This window comes from Triturus cristatus, chromosome 12 (assembly GCF_964204655.1).
Source record: "Triturus cristatus chromosome 12, aTriCri1.1, whole genome shotgun sequence".
NCBI classification, from domain to species: domain Eukaryota; kingdom Metazoa; phylum Chordata; class Amphibia; order Caudata; family Salamandridae; genus Triturus; species Triturus cristatus.
In genome coordinates, this window is record NC_140595.1 from 213,609,541 (window position 1) to 213,626,887 (window position 17,347).

The 17,347-nt window shown below is 43.7% G+C and overlaps 1 protein-coding gene across 1 annotated transcript in view; it reads left to right on the forward strand.

Moving 5' to 3' along the window:
* Positions 1-15,885, forward strand: part of ATP6V0D1 (ATPase H+ transporting V0 subunit d1) — a 217,438-nt gene extending 201,553 nt beyond the window's left edge. Inside the window, exon 8 of the mRNA XM_085638876.1 lies at positions 11,764-15,885. Within this exon, the coding sequence (XP_085495002.1) occupies positions 11,764-11,925 (162 nt within the window). The 3' untranslated portion in view covers positions 11,926-15,885. The remainder of the gene's footprint in view (positions 1-11,763) is intronic.
* Positions 15,886-17,347: the final 1,462 nt, after the last annotated feature.

The window sequence follows — 17,347 nt, forward strand, 5'->3', positions numbered from 1 at the left end:
GGAACGCACTCCCTATTGCCCTCAGATGCAACCCCTCCTTCCTTTGCTTCAAAAAGGACCTGAAACTCTTTCTCCTCAACCAATACTTTACCGACCAAAGCAACCATCCTAGGCATCAATAACCTAACGGACTCCCCTCTCACTTTGTCCTTCAAGGATGGTGGTTTTCTGACTGTGTCAGCCACCGGCGTCCTTCTCCCCTCACTGCATTCATAAGAACTTTCTTTGCTTTTATCTGTTTTCATCCTCATGATAAAACTTAACAGTATGTGGACTGGGGAGTCAGAAAAGGCAGTATTTGAGTTAGTTGCAGCTGTGTAAAAAGCAATATCGCTTCTGCACAATGAACTAATTCATTCGCTGGTGCCCTACTTCCATATGAGCCTACAGTTAGTGTCCATAATAACAAGATCCCGGGAGCACCAGACTGATAGTTTAGAAAGATCATATGGGGACAAATGGTGCTGAGCCACATACATGTAGCGGAGCCCAATTGACACTTCTGTGAAGGTTCACTGAGATGAATACCAGCTGCGAACATCTGCTCTAGGCCTTATGTCAGTTAAAGCAAACAGCGACCTCAGACACAGTTTTGTGAGTACCAGAGAATCAGTCACACAACCGCTGTTTTGATGCAAAAAAAGTTATTTAAAGAGTTCTTTAAGTTTTTTAAATTTTGTTTTGTTTTAATTAAGGCTGCGGGCTACGTGTGATTTGGACAAGATCCAAATGGACAAAAACAACTTAAGAAAATCTTTATCAGTGCTTGGCTATGAAGGCCATGTAAATTATTCTTATCCACATGATGCCTTCCACATAGTGTTTCAGAGATGTGCCATGTATGACCAAGTGGAGAGGTTCCCATTGTCAATTTTCTACTGTGAGATACATTGTAGGAGCATTGTATGGGAGATGCTCTTAGAGCCACTGGAACCCAAAAATAAGGAGACGGAATGGGAGGGATGGAAATAATGACACGGGGAGTGGGGCCAGTGACAGACTAGATGGGACTATAGAGTGAAGGGAAAGTCATTTTAAAAGGAACTATTTCTTTATTAAAGAATGTAAATGTACGCAATCTAGCTGATTGTTTTCAGCGTCCTTTAAGAGAAATTGTTCATACTACTTGTTTAAATACGATGAGCCTATAAAAAGAAAATATCTGCTGGACAGTGTTTGTAAATATGATCCTTAAATCACTGACCGTGCTTCATTTCTCATTTGGTTTTATAGGTGACTTTTATACTTGAGGCAGGGCTTAGTGAGTTATTTTGATGCAAAATGAATTGACGAGAAATGCAAACCACTGAACAAGAACAATGGCCTAAGCGGGGACGTAGAGATGCTTTTTTTCCCCACGGTTTTATATAGTGCAAACTCCACCCGAAAGTAGCAGAGCGCTTTACATGAACGCCTGTTGCATTACAGATGGAAACAATCAGTTTTAGGTATGGTGTCCAAGACAGCACAAGAAGACTGCGAACAGCATGGAGCTTTGATGTCACTCATCCGCCACACCACATGATGCCGCTCTCTCCGCACCTCAAATTAGCACTTACCTGCCACCACCTCCGGGACGGTCTTGCCGCAGTCCTGGGCTCAACACACCATTGGGGCTCCCGGGCAAGAGTATCTCTGCTCCAGGCATGACTGACTTCCTCCAGGCGGGGCCTGCTGTGAGTGCGGCTTCATCATCATTATAGCACTATCGGAAATGGAAGGAAGACGCTCAAGACACCGACCAATAATGGAGAGGGTTCGGCACGGAGAGCTTCGCGTAGGCACACTAAACCCAGTAATACACCACTGATACCTAGCGCACGCCCGCACCAGACAGTGGGTATAAACTACCTGGGAACAGGGAGGGGGGTTCCGTGCGCACGCACACACACACTACAAGGGAGCGTGGAGCAATCTGCATACGGCAGCCGCAAAAAGTGCAACGCGTGTGCGTCCTCCCTCGAACAGTCCAGTGAGGCTGGCGGACAGCGGGAGGTAGGAAAACACGAAGAGCAGGAGGGGGGTGGGTACAAACTAAAGCGGAGGAAGGAGAACAGGAACAATGGGAGGGGGTGGGTACAAAGTAAAGCAGAGAGGGAGGTAGCGTCGCGAGCGAGTAGGAGTGTGATAACGCGCCGTGAGCCGTACTTATGCACATCTCCTGTCCTCCCGAGTTGTGCTGGCGCCACCGAACTCGTGCACAACTCCTGTACTTTCTACTCGTGCACATGTCCGGCCCCCCTTCAGCCAAGAAACCGATGACAATAGGTCTCGCCAAGACGAGCAGCGAATGCGCTGCGTCGCTAGGCGAGACCTAAAAAGGTTATCCCTCATTATACTTCAGCCACCCTGTCACTGCAACCCCCGTACCCTACCTTCTTCCTTAGCAAATTGATGCTGAGGATTTCCAGCATTCTTCTTTGTCGCAACCCTCTAATGAGGGGGGGAGAGGCTTCACCGGCTAGACTCGAATAAAGCTGTGTTTTTACAACAAATTAACAATGAAATATAGAGGTGACAAACCGCTTTTCTTGGGCTTTTCCGGTGTTAAAACGAGAATGGCGGTGCAGAAAGAAGCCCTGAACAGGTTGATTGTCCTGTGCATAAAAACTTGCTATGCTTTGGTCAAGAAGGAAACCCAAGCCTCTCAAACTCCCTAAGTCTCAGCAACAGGGGTTTGCTGCATAGTCTATGTTCAGAACCTTTTATATTTTGGGATCCATGGTTCTGGATCCGGCACCTTAGAATGAAACTTCCAGGGTTCTGCAGCACCTAGGGATGGACGTCTGACCCCGGGATCTGTGAATCCATATAGAAGGGCCTTGCTGGGACTCGCAGATCTAGGGGCTGGATCCATGAATCCTGCAAAAACAATTATTCATTTATTGTTTTTATTTTTAAGGGTCAGAGTGTGCTCACCTTGCCCTTTTATATGACTTTTACTTTTTTTCCAGGACTCTCGGACCAAATTCTTTAATATTGACCGTGATATTTGCTCTTGGTGTTGCAGCTAGAAATGGCGATCCCTTTGGATCCATTGTTAGAAAATGGCAGATGAAAGCAAAATCCTCAGAGGATCTCAACGGTCCAAAAATCTCGATCTGTTTAACCCCTTCATGCCCACCCCACGTACCAAGTTGGAAGCTAATTTCTCAAATTAGTGAATGGATTTACAGAGAACCAACCAAAGGCACTGCCTTAAGTAAAGTTCTAACTTTGTGTCAAATTTGTGTAATTCAGTTTAGTAATTTTTTCTGTACCAGAGAGCAACATTTCCTATGATAATTAATATGGGAAATGACACTGTTGGAACTCACAATTTTTTTTTGCTCCGCTTGACAGATTGGCACAAAACTTCATATGAAAGGACCCATTGTGGAGAAAGTAATTTCTGGAAAGTTGACTACAAGTTCATCAAAAGGCACCAAACTTTATTATGAAAGCAAAAAATGCAATTCCTATGGAAACTCCATTCTAACTACACTGGTGCTATCGACAACAGTGTTATATATATGGGCTATCATATTCGTTTTTGCCACTTAATTTAATCTTTCATGCTGCAAGATGTTAGTAGCCTTGACAATGGCAAAGCTCTGCAACGTAGTGTGGGGGCTGTAATTTTGATGTTGAAAGGTGCAACTATAAAATATTTTCCATATTGGTTGATTGCGTCTCAGGAATTAATAAATATATATATATATATATATATATATCTTTCAGGGTGCTGTTATTCAAAGACGCTGTCTTCAATACAAATGTCCACAATGCAATTTAGAATTACAAGCAAATAACTTTTCCTTTCTGGCATATCAGCATGAATACTCATGAGTAAAACGTTTGATAAAATATGAACTTCTACTTGTGTTGCTGTTCCAATTTGTATATAGGAACTACAACAGGGGAAGTGATCTAACTTAACCCTAGGGACTTTCATACTTCTTGAGTAATTGTTTGCTAAGAAATTAATATTCATATGGTGGATTTTAAGTGTTGCCTAATTGCAACTATTTTAAGGTGTGTTCTGCGATGAACTTATAAACCAATAAAACTGCCAACAAAAACTCTAATCATTATGGCTTTCTAAAAGACAAAAGGTTAACTAAAATACATCAGATGCCTCAGGATTAGTGCCTGGCTCCCCCACAAACCAAGTGATGTATGGACAGCAACAATGAAAACATTTGCATATTAGGTGTCTTCACATACAATGCCCAGGACCTACTCAATTCTTCAGAATAGATATGTCATCCATTCTGAAAGTTCCTGTAGGTCTTGGGCATTGTAAGCAAAGTCACCTTATATGCATATGATTTCACGGGGCCCAGTTATTCAAGCATTCAATATCATTTTTGGGTGAAGGAAAGAACGGGACACACTAACTCAGTCATGAAAAATTAATATACTTAGGATGTCAGACACAGTTTGGGGAGGGCACAAGGTGGACTTCTCCTGCTGGTCACAGCCATGGTAGTTGGGATCATTTACCTCTGATATCCTGGGCCCTATCCTCCTATGGCCCTGCAAACTGTGCCTAGTACAGCCTTTCCACACTGGCACTCAGTTGAGCAACAGCGAGCTGTCAAAGGAGTTTGTTTCGGGACAGACCCTCAACTCAACTAGTCGAACAACATACAATAAATCTCTGCCCAGCTTAGTGCTTGTCTTTTAGTAAAAAGAAAGTATTTTAAGATTATTGCAGAATGTAATACTGGACACTTAGGGGTTTCACTACAAGGTTACAAAATCTTACTTGTGGTCTTAAAAAAGCTGTACTCCCTCAAAGGTGCAACCCCTCCCCACTCCACATTGTCCTCAAAGACCTGTGGTAGCTTCCCTGCAATTCGAGTTTAAGCATGATTAGGCAAAGATGCAATTTGTTGCCACTTAAGGAAACTGTAGGCCAGTTTAAACCGTTCCGAACCCCACTCAGTCTCACTGGTAAAGGTAACTTCTTACTGCAGGATTTTCCTTGTGCATTCACGATAGTCTTTTAGTCTTTGGGGGCTGGGTCTTGTGGTACCGGCTCTGTAGAAAGGTGGAGTGTCTGGTGTTCGATGATGCATGTGTCTGTTTACCTCGTTGGGGGTCTTCTTTGTTGTCACTTGACCACTGTGGCTGTCGCAATCCTCTCTGTGGAACAACTGACAATATTAGTGTGACAGATCGGCTTAATGTCTGCTAGTTTTTGGCAGTGGCAACCTCTTCTCTGGGATTGTTCCACACTTTAGCAATGGCAGCACCAGTCCTTCGAACATACTTCAGGGTCCTGGTTGGCACATTGCTGCTTGGCTTAAACTGTCTGTTCGAGCATGTGTGATGTAGATACACATGCTTTGCATACTCCTGCCATCTAGTGTTGAGTCCGGATATTGGCAAGTTGTTTTTCTTCGAAGAAGTATTTTCCAGTCACGAGGTAAGGTGGCTCCTCCTTTCGGTAATATTGCGCATGGACACCGACTCCATTGTTAGACGTAACGTTTTCCGCGACCTCCTACACGTGTGTTTGCTTACGGGATTCTCGTTCTTTGAGGGGCATTCTTACCAGGGTTGTGCCTCGTGGTGTCCAGGTGATGCGTATTAATCCTGGATCGCCAACATCACCTTTTTGACGTTTACCACTGTTGCAGCGTGCATTAATATTACATTTATTTAGCTTCATACATTTAAGCAATTGGGACACAACTTATGGGTGTGGTCACGGTTTACTAGCATTATCGTGTTATATCCGTACTTGGATTCCTGATTCTCTTTTACTTGATGCGCTGCAGTGACGGACCCGTTCTCGTACTACAGTTTGCCAATATTCCCAATTTTTGCCTTGAAAAAGTCTGAGTACAGACAAAACACGTGTCGGCTAATCGTGTGCGGGGAATTTTAATTTTTGGACACCAATAAAAGGATACAAGCAATTTCTACTGATGATCTGATTGGATTATTTTGAACTTATTGGTTTTTCTTCATCGTCCTCATTGTGCAGAGACTAAACTATATTATGGAATCAGTTTAACTTATGACCAACACTGTTTTTTGGTTATTCAGTGAATTCAAGTTAAAAGGATGTGCTGTAATAGCTTCATTTGTTGTGTTTAGTTAGATGCATGTTAAAGCCAATCACTGATACTCTCAAATACGGTTATAATTTTGGATGTGCGGTTATTTCCCTTATAGGGAACACCACTACCTGTTCTTTCTCTTGAGATTCTTCAGTAGTATCTAATGCTCGCAAAAGAGCAAATTCACAAACTTCAGCAGATGCACTTCCTTCAGACAAGGAGCCTAAATTAGTAGCTGGTAATCCGCTAACCATTGACACATTGCCAACACACAAGGCTTATTAGCCAGATATGATAGAGCCCACTGGGACGAATTGGAAGACCTGCTCCAACACCTCCCAGATGAGCATAAGATAAGCGCACAAGAATTAGTACAAGAAGGTAAACTAATATCTAATTCCTCCATTAGATGTACTCTAGATGCTGCTGACACTGCAGCGAGGAGAATTAACACCAGCATTCTCCTTAGGTGACATGCATGGCGTAGGATTTCGGAATTTAAACTGGAGGTTCAGCAATCTATCCTCAATATTCCTTTTGACAAAGAACACCTTTCTGGACCTCAAGTAGATGAGGCACTCGAAAAATTGGGAAAAGACCGAGGTAGTAAAATCTATAGGAGCACTTCAGTCCCCATCTAACAGAGGCACCTTTCGTCATTCATTCTATAGAGGCGGATCCAAAGGTTATTCCTCAGACCCTAATGCCTCCTCATATAAATCCAACACGCAACCCTCTCCATCTATAGCTTTCTATAGAGGGGGTGCAGAGGAAACGATTTCAAGGGTAGGGTTAAAGGCACACAAACCCGTATCTCACCATCTCCCAATAAGCAGTGACTTGCCTAAAATTCCTCCAATCATTTTACAACTGTCGGGGGAAGACTTCAACAATTTTTTCCCATTTGGCAGTCGATAACCTCAGACAAATGGGTGTTAGACATTATCCAACATGGTTATTGCCTAGGGAGTACCAGCAACCCTCCCAATATTCCACCTCTTATTCGCAAACTTTGGTTACAGCACCTACAGCTTCTCAAAGAAGAAGTACAACCTCCTTTTTAATAAAAGGAGCTATTGAACCAGTTCTATTACAACACCAAGGGTCTTCTGTTTACTTACTGCATTTCCTAATCCCCAAAAAGGACAAGTCCCTAAGGATGTTAAACCTATACATACTGCCAGAATATTTCCATATGGTTACGCTTCAGCAAGTGCTTCCACTTCTATAGCATGGTGACTTTATGTCCACACTAGACTTAAGACAAATACTTCCACATTCCATGTTCACCCAGCAGTTTGCAAATAACTCAGATTTGTGATAGCAGGAAATCACTATCAGTTCAAAGTACTACCATTCGGAGTTACTACTGCACCCAGAGTGTTCCCAAAAATGTCTAGCAGTTGTAGCAGCTCATCTCATAAGACAACAAATTCATGTTTTTCCATGTCTAGATGATTGGCTCTTCAAAGCCAGCGCACAGTGAAAGTGCTTGCAACACACTCAGACTACATTACACCTTCTCCATCAGTTGGGATTTACAGTCAATACACAGGTCCCATCTTCAACCCTCGCAAATCCAATCCTATCTGGGAGTGACTCTAAACACTCACACAGCTCTAGCTTCTCCCAATACAGCCAGGGTTCGAGATCTTCTAACTCTGTTACTACAATTTCAAACCAGCCAATACTTAACAGTCAGGACTTTCATACAACTACTAGGTATGATGGCATCATGCATCGCAATAGTGCCTCATGCAAGATTACACATGCGTCCCCTACAGGAATGCATAACACGTCCGTGGAATCAATCAAAGGGTCAATTAACAGATCTAGTTTTGATAGACAGCCGCACCCAATGCTCTCTACAGTGGTGAAACGCACAAACCTATCAAAAGAATGGCCTTTCATCCACCCTGTTCCACAGATCATACTAACAGCAGACGCATCTCTCACAGGTTGGGGTGCCCAGCTACAGAATCTAACAATTCAGGGTCTATGGGACAACAAGCACAAAAGTCTCCGCATCAGCTAACTGGAGCTTCTAGCTGTGTATCCAGCACTAAAAGCCTTTCAACCTCACCTCATAGGGAAAGTTGTCCTTGTCCGCACGAACCATATGACAGCCATGTACTATGTACAAAAACAGGGGGGGCACATTCTCTACAATGGTCATGCCTCTCTCACACCATTTGGTGCTGGACAGTTCATCACAGAATTTATGTTCTAGCAGACCCCTCCCAGGAGTGAACAATCAAATTGCCGACCCCCTCAGCAGGAGCTGGCCACAAATACACTAATGGGAACTCCCTCCCCAGGTTCTCCTTCCAAAAATAGGGATTCTTACAAATAGATCTGTTTTCCACAGCAGACAACTCAAAATGCCCAAACTTAGCCTCCAAGTTCCCACACCCTCTTTCCAAAGGAAATACCCTATGGAGGAACTGGTCAGGCATCTTTGCTTACGCTTTTCCGCCTCTCCCTCTCCTTCCGTTTCTGGTCGGAAACTCAGGCAAAAATCTCTCACACTGATTTTAGTGGCTCCCACATGGGCTTGTCAACCATGGTTCACCACACTGTTAGAACTATCAGTGATTCCACATCAAAAGCTGCACCTCAGTTCCAGCCTTCTCACTCAGAACCATGGAGAAATCAGACACCCAAATCCCAAGGAGCTCAACCTAGCGATCTGGCTCCTGAAGTCATAGAATGTGGATACTTTATTTTGCCACCAGATTGTATGACAATTCTTAAAGAAGCAAGAAAGCCTACTACCAGGGCATGTTATGCGGGGAAATGGAAGAGATTTGTTGTATATTGTTACAACAACATTATTACTTTGCTAGATGCATCTATACAAAATCCAATTTCTTACCTTTTTCATCTACACTGAGCTGGCTTGGCCTATACATCTATTCAGTTTCACCTTGCAGCAGTGACCGCATATTTGCAAAACAGACCACACTTATTCTTGTTCAGGGTTCCAGTAATTAATGATTTTATGGAAGGCCTTAAAGAGTGATATCGCCCAGGGTTCCACCTGCACCAGTGTGGAACCTTAACATCAATCTCACAAGGCTCGTGGGTCCACCTTTTGAGCCATAACACAATTGTTCATTACAATTTGTTTAATGGAACGTTGCCTTTCTAATTGCTATCCCTTCATAAAGGAGAGTTGGTGAGCTACAGGCATTAACCTTAGAAGACCCCTTCTTTCAACTTCATAAAGATAGAGTAGTTTTTTGCACAAACTCAAAATTCCTTCCAAAAGTAGTTTCTGTTTTTCATATTAACCAGTCAGTTGAGTTACCGGTGTTCTTTCCTCAACCTGATTCAGTGGCAGAAAGGGCTCTTCACACACTTGATGTCAAAAGAGCACTATTATACTATATTGAGAGGACAAATATTTTAGTAAAACAAAGCAACTTTTTCTGGCATTTGCTCCACCTCACAAAGGCAATCCTATCTCTAAATCTGGTATTTCTAGATGGATTGGTAAATGTATTAAAACTTGAAATGCTAAAGCTAAAATAACTTTATTTATACCTCCTAGAGCACATTCCACTCAAACAATAGGAACATCTATGGCCTGATATATGTAAAGCAGCAACATGGTCTACATCACACACTTTTGCTAAACATTATTGTGTGGATGTGTTAGCATATCACAAGCTAATGTAGGACAAGCAGTGCTAAAAAGACTTTTTGCAAAGAACTGCAATACCTACCGTTAGCCACTGCTTTGGGTTAATACTATTATATAATCTATGCAAAGCATGTGTATCTACAGCACACATGCCTCGAATGTTACATACGCCTGGACATCTCTATACTTCACATACTTACTCTATTCTTACCCTTTTGCGGGAAAGCAATCTGACAATGGAGTCAATGCCCATGCGCAATATCACCGAAAAGAGAAGTCACCTTACCTCGTGACTGGAAAAGACTTATTCGAAGAAAAACAGCTTGAAAACATCCGGACCAAACACTAGATGGCAGGAGTATGCAAAACATGTGAATTTACAGCTCTACATGCCAAGAACAAATGCTTGCTGGGTAAGTAACAATCCTTACGCAGTTCACCACAAGAACCACACTTTGGGAAACCAGATGACCCCTCACGACTCAGTTTGCTCCCAGCAATTCTCCTCCTACGCAGTCTCCTTCAGTGTGCCTTACACACTGGGAACATGGCTGAGCTTATCCACCTGAGCAAACTGGGTTCCTGCAGGGCCAGGTATTCTTCTTTCCTTTCTGAGCAAGCAGGCAGGCTTCTAGGCAGACCCACAGCCTCTCTAGAAATGTGTACAGTCTTCAGGTGATGTTCATCTCTGGGAGACTGGTGTTATGCAGACACAGCTGTGGTCTCACAGTAGCATTTTCCAGTACTTTTTGAATCACTCCCTTCCTTTGTCATGAAGAACTTGGAACTGGAACAAAATGGGGTGGTTTGGGTCCCTCTTTTTCGCTCATTTTCCACACATGGGGTTTTTATTCACTGCCTAAAGGTCTGGAACCAATTTGGGGTTAATTTTGAAATGTCATTTTTCCAGTTGTAGTGCGCCCGACAGCCTTTTTGCAAGATGTTCGCTCTTATAGCAAGTAGTGATGATGCGCGCTTCAAGCAGGAGTATCCAAAATATCTGCACAATGACGTATGAATACTCTTCACTGGCTGTCGTCCGTCTTTGTGAAGTAACAATTTGGGACAGACAAAAGGACAGGCCATGTCTGGAAAATTCCTTACCCTAAACAACAATACCAGATGACTCTCCCCCTCGTCCTGCAAATGGCAGTGCTCAAGGAAAATATCCGCAATCCCTTGCTTGCCCTCCTAGAGTTTCTAGCCTTCTCTCCGGGGTCTGGTTCTTGAACCTCCAACAAAGGAATGCAAGCAGTAGGCTTCCACTGTATATGGATGATTTATCCCTCTTGTGAATGCTAAACCAGAGGCCATCCAAAATGGATCCCACTGGCCAGTTGGTTTAAGCTAAGCTGCTTGATAATTCAGTCTCCTGACTTGATTAAACATATCCTAGCCATTGTAGCACCTACTGTATGATTGTCCACTTTGGAGTTTTGGTCCAAGGTTTGGGAAGTTGTTACTAAAGTCTTTGAGATTTCGGATAATTTTTCAAATAGATTTTGTGTAAATCACATCCATAGCCATACCTTTTACTTGTGCATAAATGAATGATTTGATTTCCTCATCTCTGACGCCATTAAAACATTACTCTTAATTAGAATTATTTTAGTCTACTTACTGTTAACACCTGGTGGGCCTGGATTCTTTTTAGCAGAAAAGGTGCTAACCTCAGCCTTTGTAATTTACATACATTCTCTCCTACCCACCGACTGTTCTGAATGGCCCGCAATACGTATGTTGTTAATTCATCATTGGGAAAATTGTCAAACCCGATATATCCTAAAATGTATAGCTGTCATTTGACCTACATGGTATACTTGTTTTGTATGCTCTTGAAAGTAGCTTGTTAATTTATGTTCTTAGTACTCTTTACTTTAAAATAGCTTTCTTTTATATTTGCATGTCCTGTTTCATTTGTATATTTCCATTCTATTTTTAGTATTGTTTTTCGTCGTTTTATTCTTCTACAATTAATAAAATACCTCGAACATGAAAATGAGAGACGCGGAGAACAGGTAATCGAATAGATCCTGATGTGCTCTTTCTTTCCCCCTGTTGTAGGTGAAGTTGAATAAGCTGGCGTTCCTGAACCAGTTCCACTTTGGTGTCTTCTATGCGTTTGTCAAGCTGAAGGAGCAAGAGTGCAGGAACATTGTGTGGATCGCGGAGTGCATTGCTCAGAGGCACCGAGCCAAAATCGACAATTACATCCCAATCTTCTGAGGGGGTCCACCGAGCAGCCCCTTGTGTCGTGACGGGGATGTATGGAGGACACGCCCGCTCCCAAACGACACAGAGGACCAAATGAGTGTGGTTGTGAAGATTGGATTCCGGGAGCTGTTTGGTCTTTTCCATCCGAGGCTGAGCCGTGCCGCCATGTTTGAGGCTGCGTCTAGCATGGCGTCCATGCTCGCTGCCGCCTCTAGGGAGGGCTTGGTTGAAAGATGCGAAGCGTATTCTATTTGTAACTGTCACTGTACTTCTACTGCTATGTCTGTGTACACACCAAGATTGGTCATCATTCGTGAGGATGTGATCTGTTAGAGCGGGTTTCATCTGCCTCTGTAGAAGCTTTAGGGAACTGCATAAAGCAGAGGAGTCTGCGATTCGACCTTTGCCTGACGTCAGATTGTAACTTAGGCCTGAAAGAAGCTGAAACATTCCAAGTGATCCAAGGGAGGGTTGGGCACATTAGTCTGCAAAAAGGAGAAGACGGTCCAACTGACAGAACTAGTCTCCTGATTAGAAATCCATTGGCACATATTTTAATCTTAGGCCTTAGTGTGTGTCCTTAATAGCCTGTCTGATCAAAATCCACCCCAGAGGAATCTACCATTTGTGGAATCCCTGCTGAAGGAAAACTTTCACTTGTGGAAAAATCCCCATTGGGACGAAAGTAAACTAAGCAACAACTATCGACTCACCTTCGTATGCGGAAAAAATAAAGAAAATGTGATTGATTTGGACCCCATATATACAGTCCACATTGATGTATGTTCTACTAAATCACGCGCAGCACACTGGATCCTTTTGAACTATTGACATCCCCGTCTCCTACTGAAAGACCACCCTATGTATACGATTTAAAGGATGGCCGTGGGCATCCTACCCCGCCAGTGTGCAGTGGAGTTTGTATGTTTCCCTAATCCCACTTGGTATTAGTCGTGTAGAGAACAAGTTCTGTCCCTTCAAAGAAAGCTCCTTCGTGAACGAGGGCCTATCTGGATAAATCTGGACTGGTACTGCCCCCACCTTGCGGATGGCACCCCCTTCTCACTCCCCTCCCAAAAAAGGCTCAGTGCCTCAGAGAAGCATGTATTGTGGGGTCCACGCCAGTGCCTCCTTGACTCCGCATCTTTTACAAGATACCTTGGCAGGATGAAAGTGAGCTGGACTGTAAATCCTGCAGGCTTGATGCAAAGCTCAGCAAGACTCTTGGGGCTGTTCTGCGGGTCTTCGTCCAGTCTGGGCGTTGTGCAATAGTATATTTAGAGTATGTCATGGTTTCCACTGCTGTACCCGGGTCTTCGCTTCTCACAGAGCAGCAGATGCACTTCCATCAAGCAGTTCTTCCTCACTGTCCTCACAGCTTGAGAAAGCGATTGATGTTAAGGGTGATACTGATGTTGGTGTCTTGTACCTGATATAACGGCGTGTCTTTGATTACACAAATGAGGCTTGCAGCGCGCCATCTGCTCTGCTTTCTCTTTAAAAGCTCAGATTATGTGTCCCTCGCTGTTCCCCATCCAGTTCGTTTTTGTGTGAATGCATTAATATATTGATACTTTTGTTTACTTTTCATTAGTGTATAGAGTTTCCTGCCACAGTATGGACTTGAACAATTACTCGTTAGTTGTGAATGTGAACAAATGTTAGAATAGGCGATGATTCTGGGGATCAAACTGCAAAAACGTTTACAGAGATTATTCTTAAAAATATTTGCTTTATAATATTTATACTAGTTTTTTTTCTTTGCACTGTAGCAACAATTCACTGTAAGCTTTCGCAGAAACTGCTGAAATGAGACCAGGAAAGGGAGAACAGCAGTTATTCAGACGCAAGCAGAATTTCCTCGGTTTTGGCAGTACTATGAACAGTTATTGAGCCGTATCCATTTCCACACACTTTGAGCATCCCCTTTGATGACGGTCTCAGCAGAGCTCATAGGTTCTTGCCTGCCGTGGTATCATTTCGGATCTTGGTAGGGGAGAGAGCAGGGTATTTCTACTTCAGTGCTTTGTCCTAAGCCATGTTGGCTGAACTGCACCTTTCACTGGAAACACAAATAATGGCCACGAAGGTTGAGCTTCTTTTCCACTGCATTGAATTACCTTTTTGTAGGGTATTGGGCTGTTATAAGGCCCTCACAGAACCGAGATCCACGCCAGCAGTTGTCTGCCCGAGATGGAGAGGGATGTATAAGGTGTAATTATTGCAGTAACATCATCTTGGATGGTACTGGCAACATTCATGAAGGATCATTAAAAACATTCCAAACCCTACACTTTTATAAAGCTCTATAATCCATTTAAATATAACTTTGAAAACTCCCTTGGGTAGCTGTTTAAGTGAGCCAAGGTAGAACTTCCTATGAGTGCTGTGTCATACCCTATGTAGTACAGGAACACCTTTCTAGGTTTTGTATGTCAACAAGCACCTGGCTTCACCATTGCAGTGGGTGCTGCAGCTGGGCAAAGCCCAGAATGGATTAGTGTCTCCGCAGGGTATCGTAAAATGAGTGAAGAAGATTGACTGTTCTGTCAGTGCAGCTCCAGTCTTGTGTAACTGATTATAAGATCTGACGTCAGTCAACCGGTGACCCATCTCCATGAAGGCTTCAAGACTCAGTTTGCTCCTAGTCTCGAAGTGTGACCTAAACACCCGCCATTCCATGAGCAGACCTGGGCCCACCGCTAGAGTGGCCCTCTACATGTTTTAAGAGTCCCTTGTGGTGGTCGTGTCCTGGTTGACCTTCTGTCCACACTGGAGAAAACTTTGCTTATGGTCTCGGCCTGTCACACTATATAGCCTCCTGCAATTGTTTTCATCTGGGGCCACGTCACACTACCAGTAACACTTAAATTTTAAGACCGGTTCATAATGTTCTACAATAATGCTCCCCAGCCCCATAAGAGTCCTGTTTTAAGTGTGTTTAGTACCACAATAAACAGCCACACATGGTTTTGATACAAAACTAAGTAAGCCTAATATTTCAGTTTTTAAATCCTCAAAATAGCTCCGTGGACATCCAGTTTCGTTGCTGAGGATATCCAAGCTCATCCCACTTCCTCTCGTAACCCTTTAGTCTCCAGCTGTCTTATCCAATTATTGTGTCTTTGAATGATCTTATGAGACGCGATCACCTCTGAACCCCCCCCCCCAGGTACTTGTTTTACTTTGTCCCTGCTCCCAGCTATAAACTGCGCCTGCAGGGTTGACTGGCAGGAGCCGTGCATGGATTTTCACACTGAATAAAGTCATGCTGTTGCTTGAACATTCGAGCTTTGCAGGGGGCACGTCTAGCCAGTGAGAATGTGCAGGCATTCATTGGGTTACCAGGTTTGGCCCTCTGTCCTAGAAGGAGTAGGGATGTGCAGAGTTCACTGTATCTGAGGACCACTATCATCTTCGAGCATCATTGGCCAATCGCAATAACTCTATTACTGGCTGACTGTAGATAGCTGCTTCATTGAGTACTTGCTTTTCACTGACTCCGGCTCTTTTCGTTTTTGCCCAGGTGGCTGGACATTGCCCTGATTTCTAATGTGGTGCAGTGTGTCCCCCAGTGTACAACGGCGGCAGCGTTGTGATGGAATGGCTACTCAGTGTTGGTCTCTGGTTCATGTCCCCAGCCCTTCTCTGCTCAGCTTCTTTGAGCTATAGTGAGACATGAGTGCGCCCCTTAACCATAAATAAAGAGTTCAGTACTTATAAAATTAAGGTACCTGGTGTCCTGTGCACTAAAGCCCCAGTGAAGCGCCTACAACAAACGAACTTCACTGAAAGCACGCGGTATCCCCTCTGCCTCCTCTTTACTTCCAAGACCGGCGCTCCAGGAAGTTTCTTGTGCATGTTTTAGCAAATCATTGTACCGATGGTATGTGCGCCCTGTGCCCACGTGTTTCAACTTTGTTCCCGCCACCTACAAATGAAAACTATCCAATAAATATTGTATCAACAGTATCATGTGTGTTTTTGTAGTTTATTTAAGGGACGCCTAGCAGCACCATTTCAGCGTTTTTGTCTCCATTACATACATTGAATGATCCCAGGTCAACAGAATGAGTACACAGGTGTGCTAGTATATGACTGTATAACCACTCGGGCACTTATGTACACAGATTGACAGGCATACCCACGCACACAGGAAAAAGGACCTACAGAAGCCTGTGCGCAAGGGCATAAGAGCGAGCAGGCACTCAGGCCCAACGGACATAGAGGCATCTGTGCACTTAAATGTGATCAAGGTTTGTATAGCACGCTCGTATGTTTTTTACGGCCTGGAGACCTTATGCACAATTGCCTGAGAACACACTTCGAGTAACAGAAACTGAATAGAGAAGTAGGAATGAACGAGTGAAGGATGGATGGTTTGGATTTGTTGAGGAATGGGTTGATTTGGGAGATAAAGTGGAGGGTGTTGGGGGTTCATGGCCAGAATCGGTGAGTCGCTGGATAAGTGAGTGGCCTGAATGGATGAATGTGCGGGTGAGATGGATGGATGGGTGGAAGGAAAGATGTATATATGAGGAACAGACTTGTAGTTGACTCTAGGGAGAACCAGGTTTAATCTTAAACCCCTGTGCTGAGGAAATCAGTCTTGAAGCAGAGAAGCAAAATCTGTTTTAATCTTTGGCCTCTCTTTGGAGAAACCACTTCTACTCTGGGGCAGCAAACATAAGGGCACCCATACTTAAAACAGCAGGCATACAATACTTATGTAAGCAGACTGCACAAAGAGAGACACAGCCAAGCACATATCATACATATGTGCTGTTCACTTGTGGAGCGACTGACAAGCAGGGGTGACTGGACCTTCGGCATCACTGCATATGAAGTACAACAGGCCTAAATATACCCATACGCACAGACACAAGCAACTTTGACTTTAGAACAAATGAGCCATGCACTCATGCATATATAGTTTTACAGACATATAAGGCATCCATTTATCCAGACCAACAGACATATAGGTACACGTACACAAATAGACAATACTCCATTACAGACAACACGCATTCAGACATAATACAGTAGCAGGCAGCACAAAGGTATATACATACAGGGATGGATGGACAGCAGACTGGTGGTTCTATGCATAGTTAGCCCAGACCCAGTCCCTCTTCCCTTTCCCCTGATGAAGAGCCCTCCTAGTCTTCCATCACTGCTTACAGAGCCCTTTGCAAGAAGTCTGAAAAAAGATTGTTGGCAAGTGACACTTGCCATGTGGGATGCCTTTAGCCAGTTCTGGCATTTATGGCCAGCAGGCCTTTGCATTCTGGCATTTGTAATGCTTCTTTGCCCAATTATATAGTCTTATGTATACTTTTGACGGCACATTCCTCTCCTTGTGAATCTCCCCAGGTGCCAGACTGGATCCGGAAACTTGCCATACGTCCTGCTTGCCAACAGGTGGTACCATCGA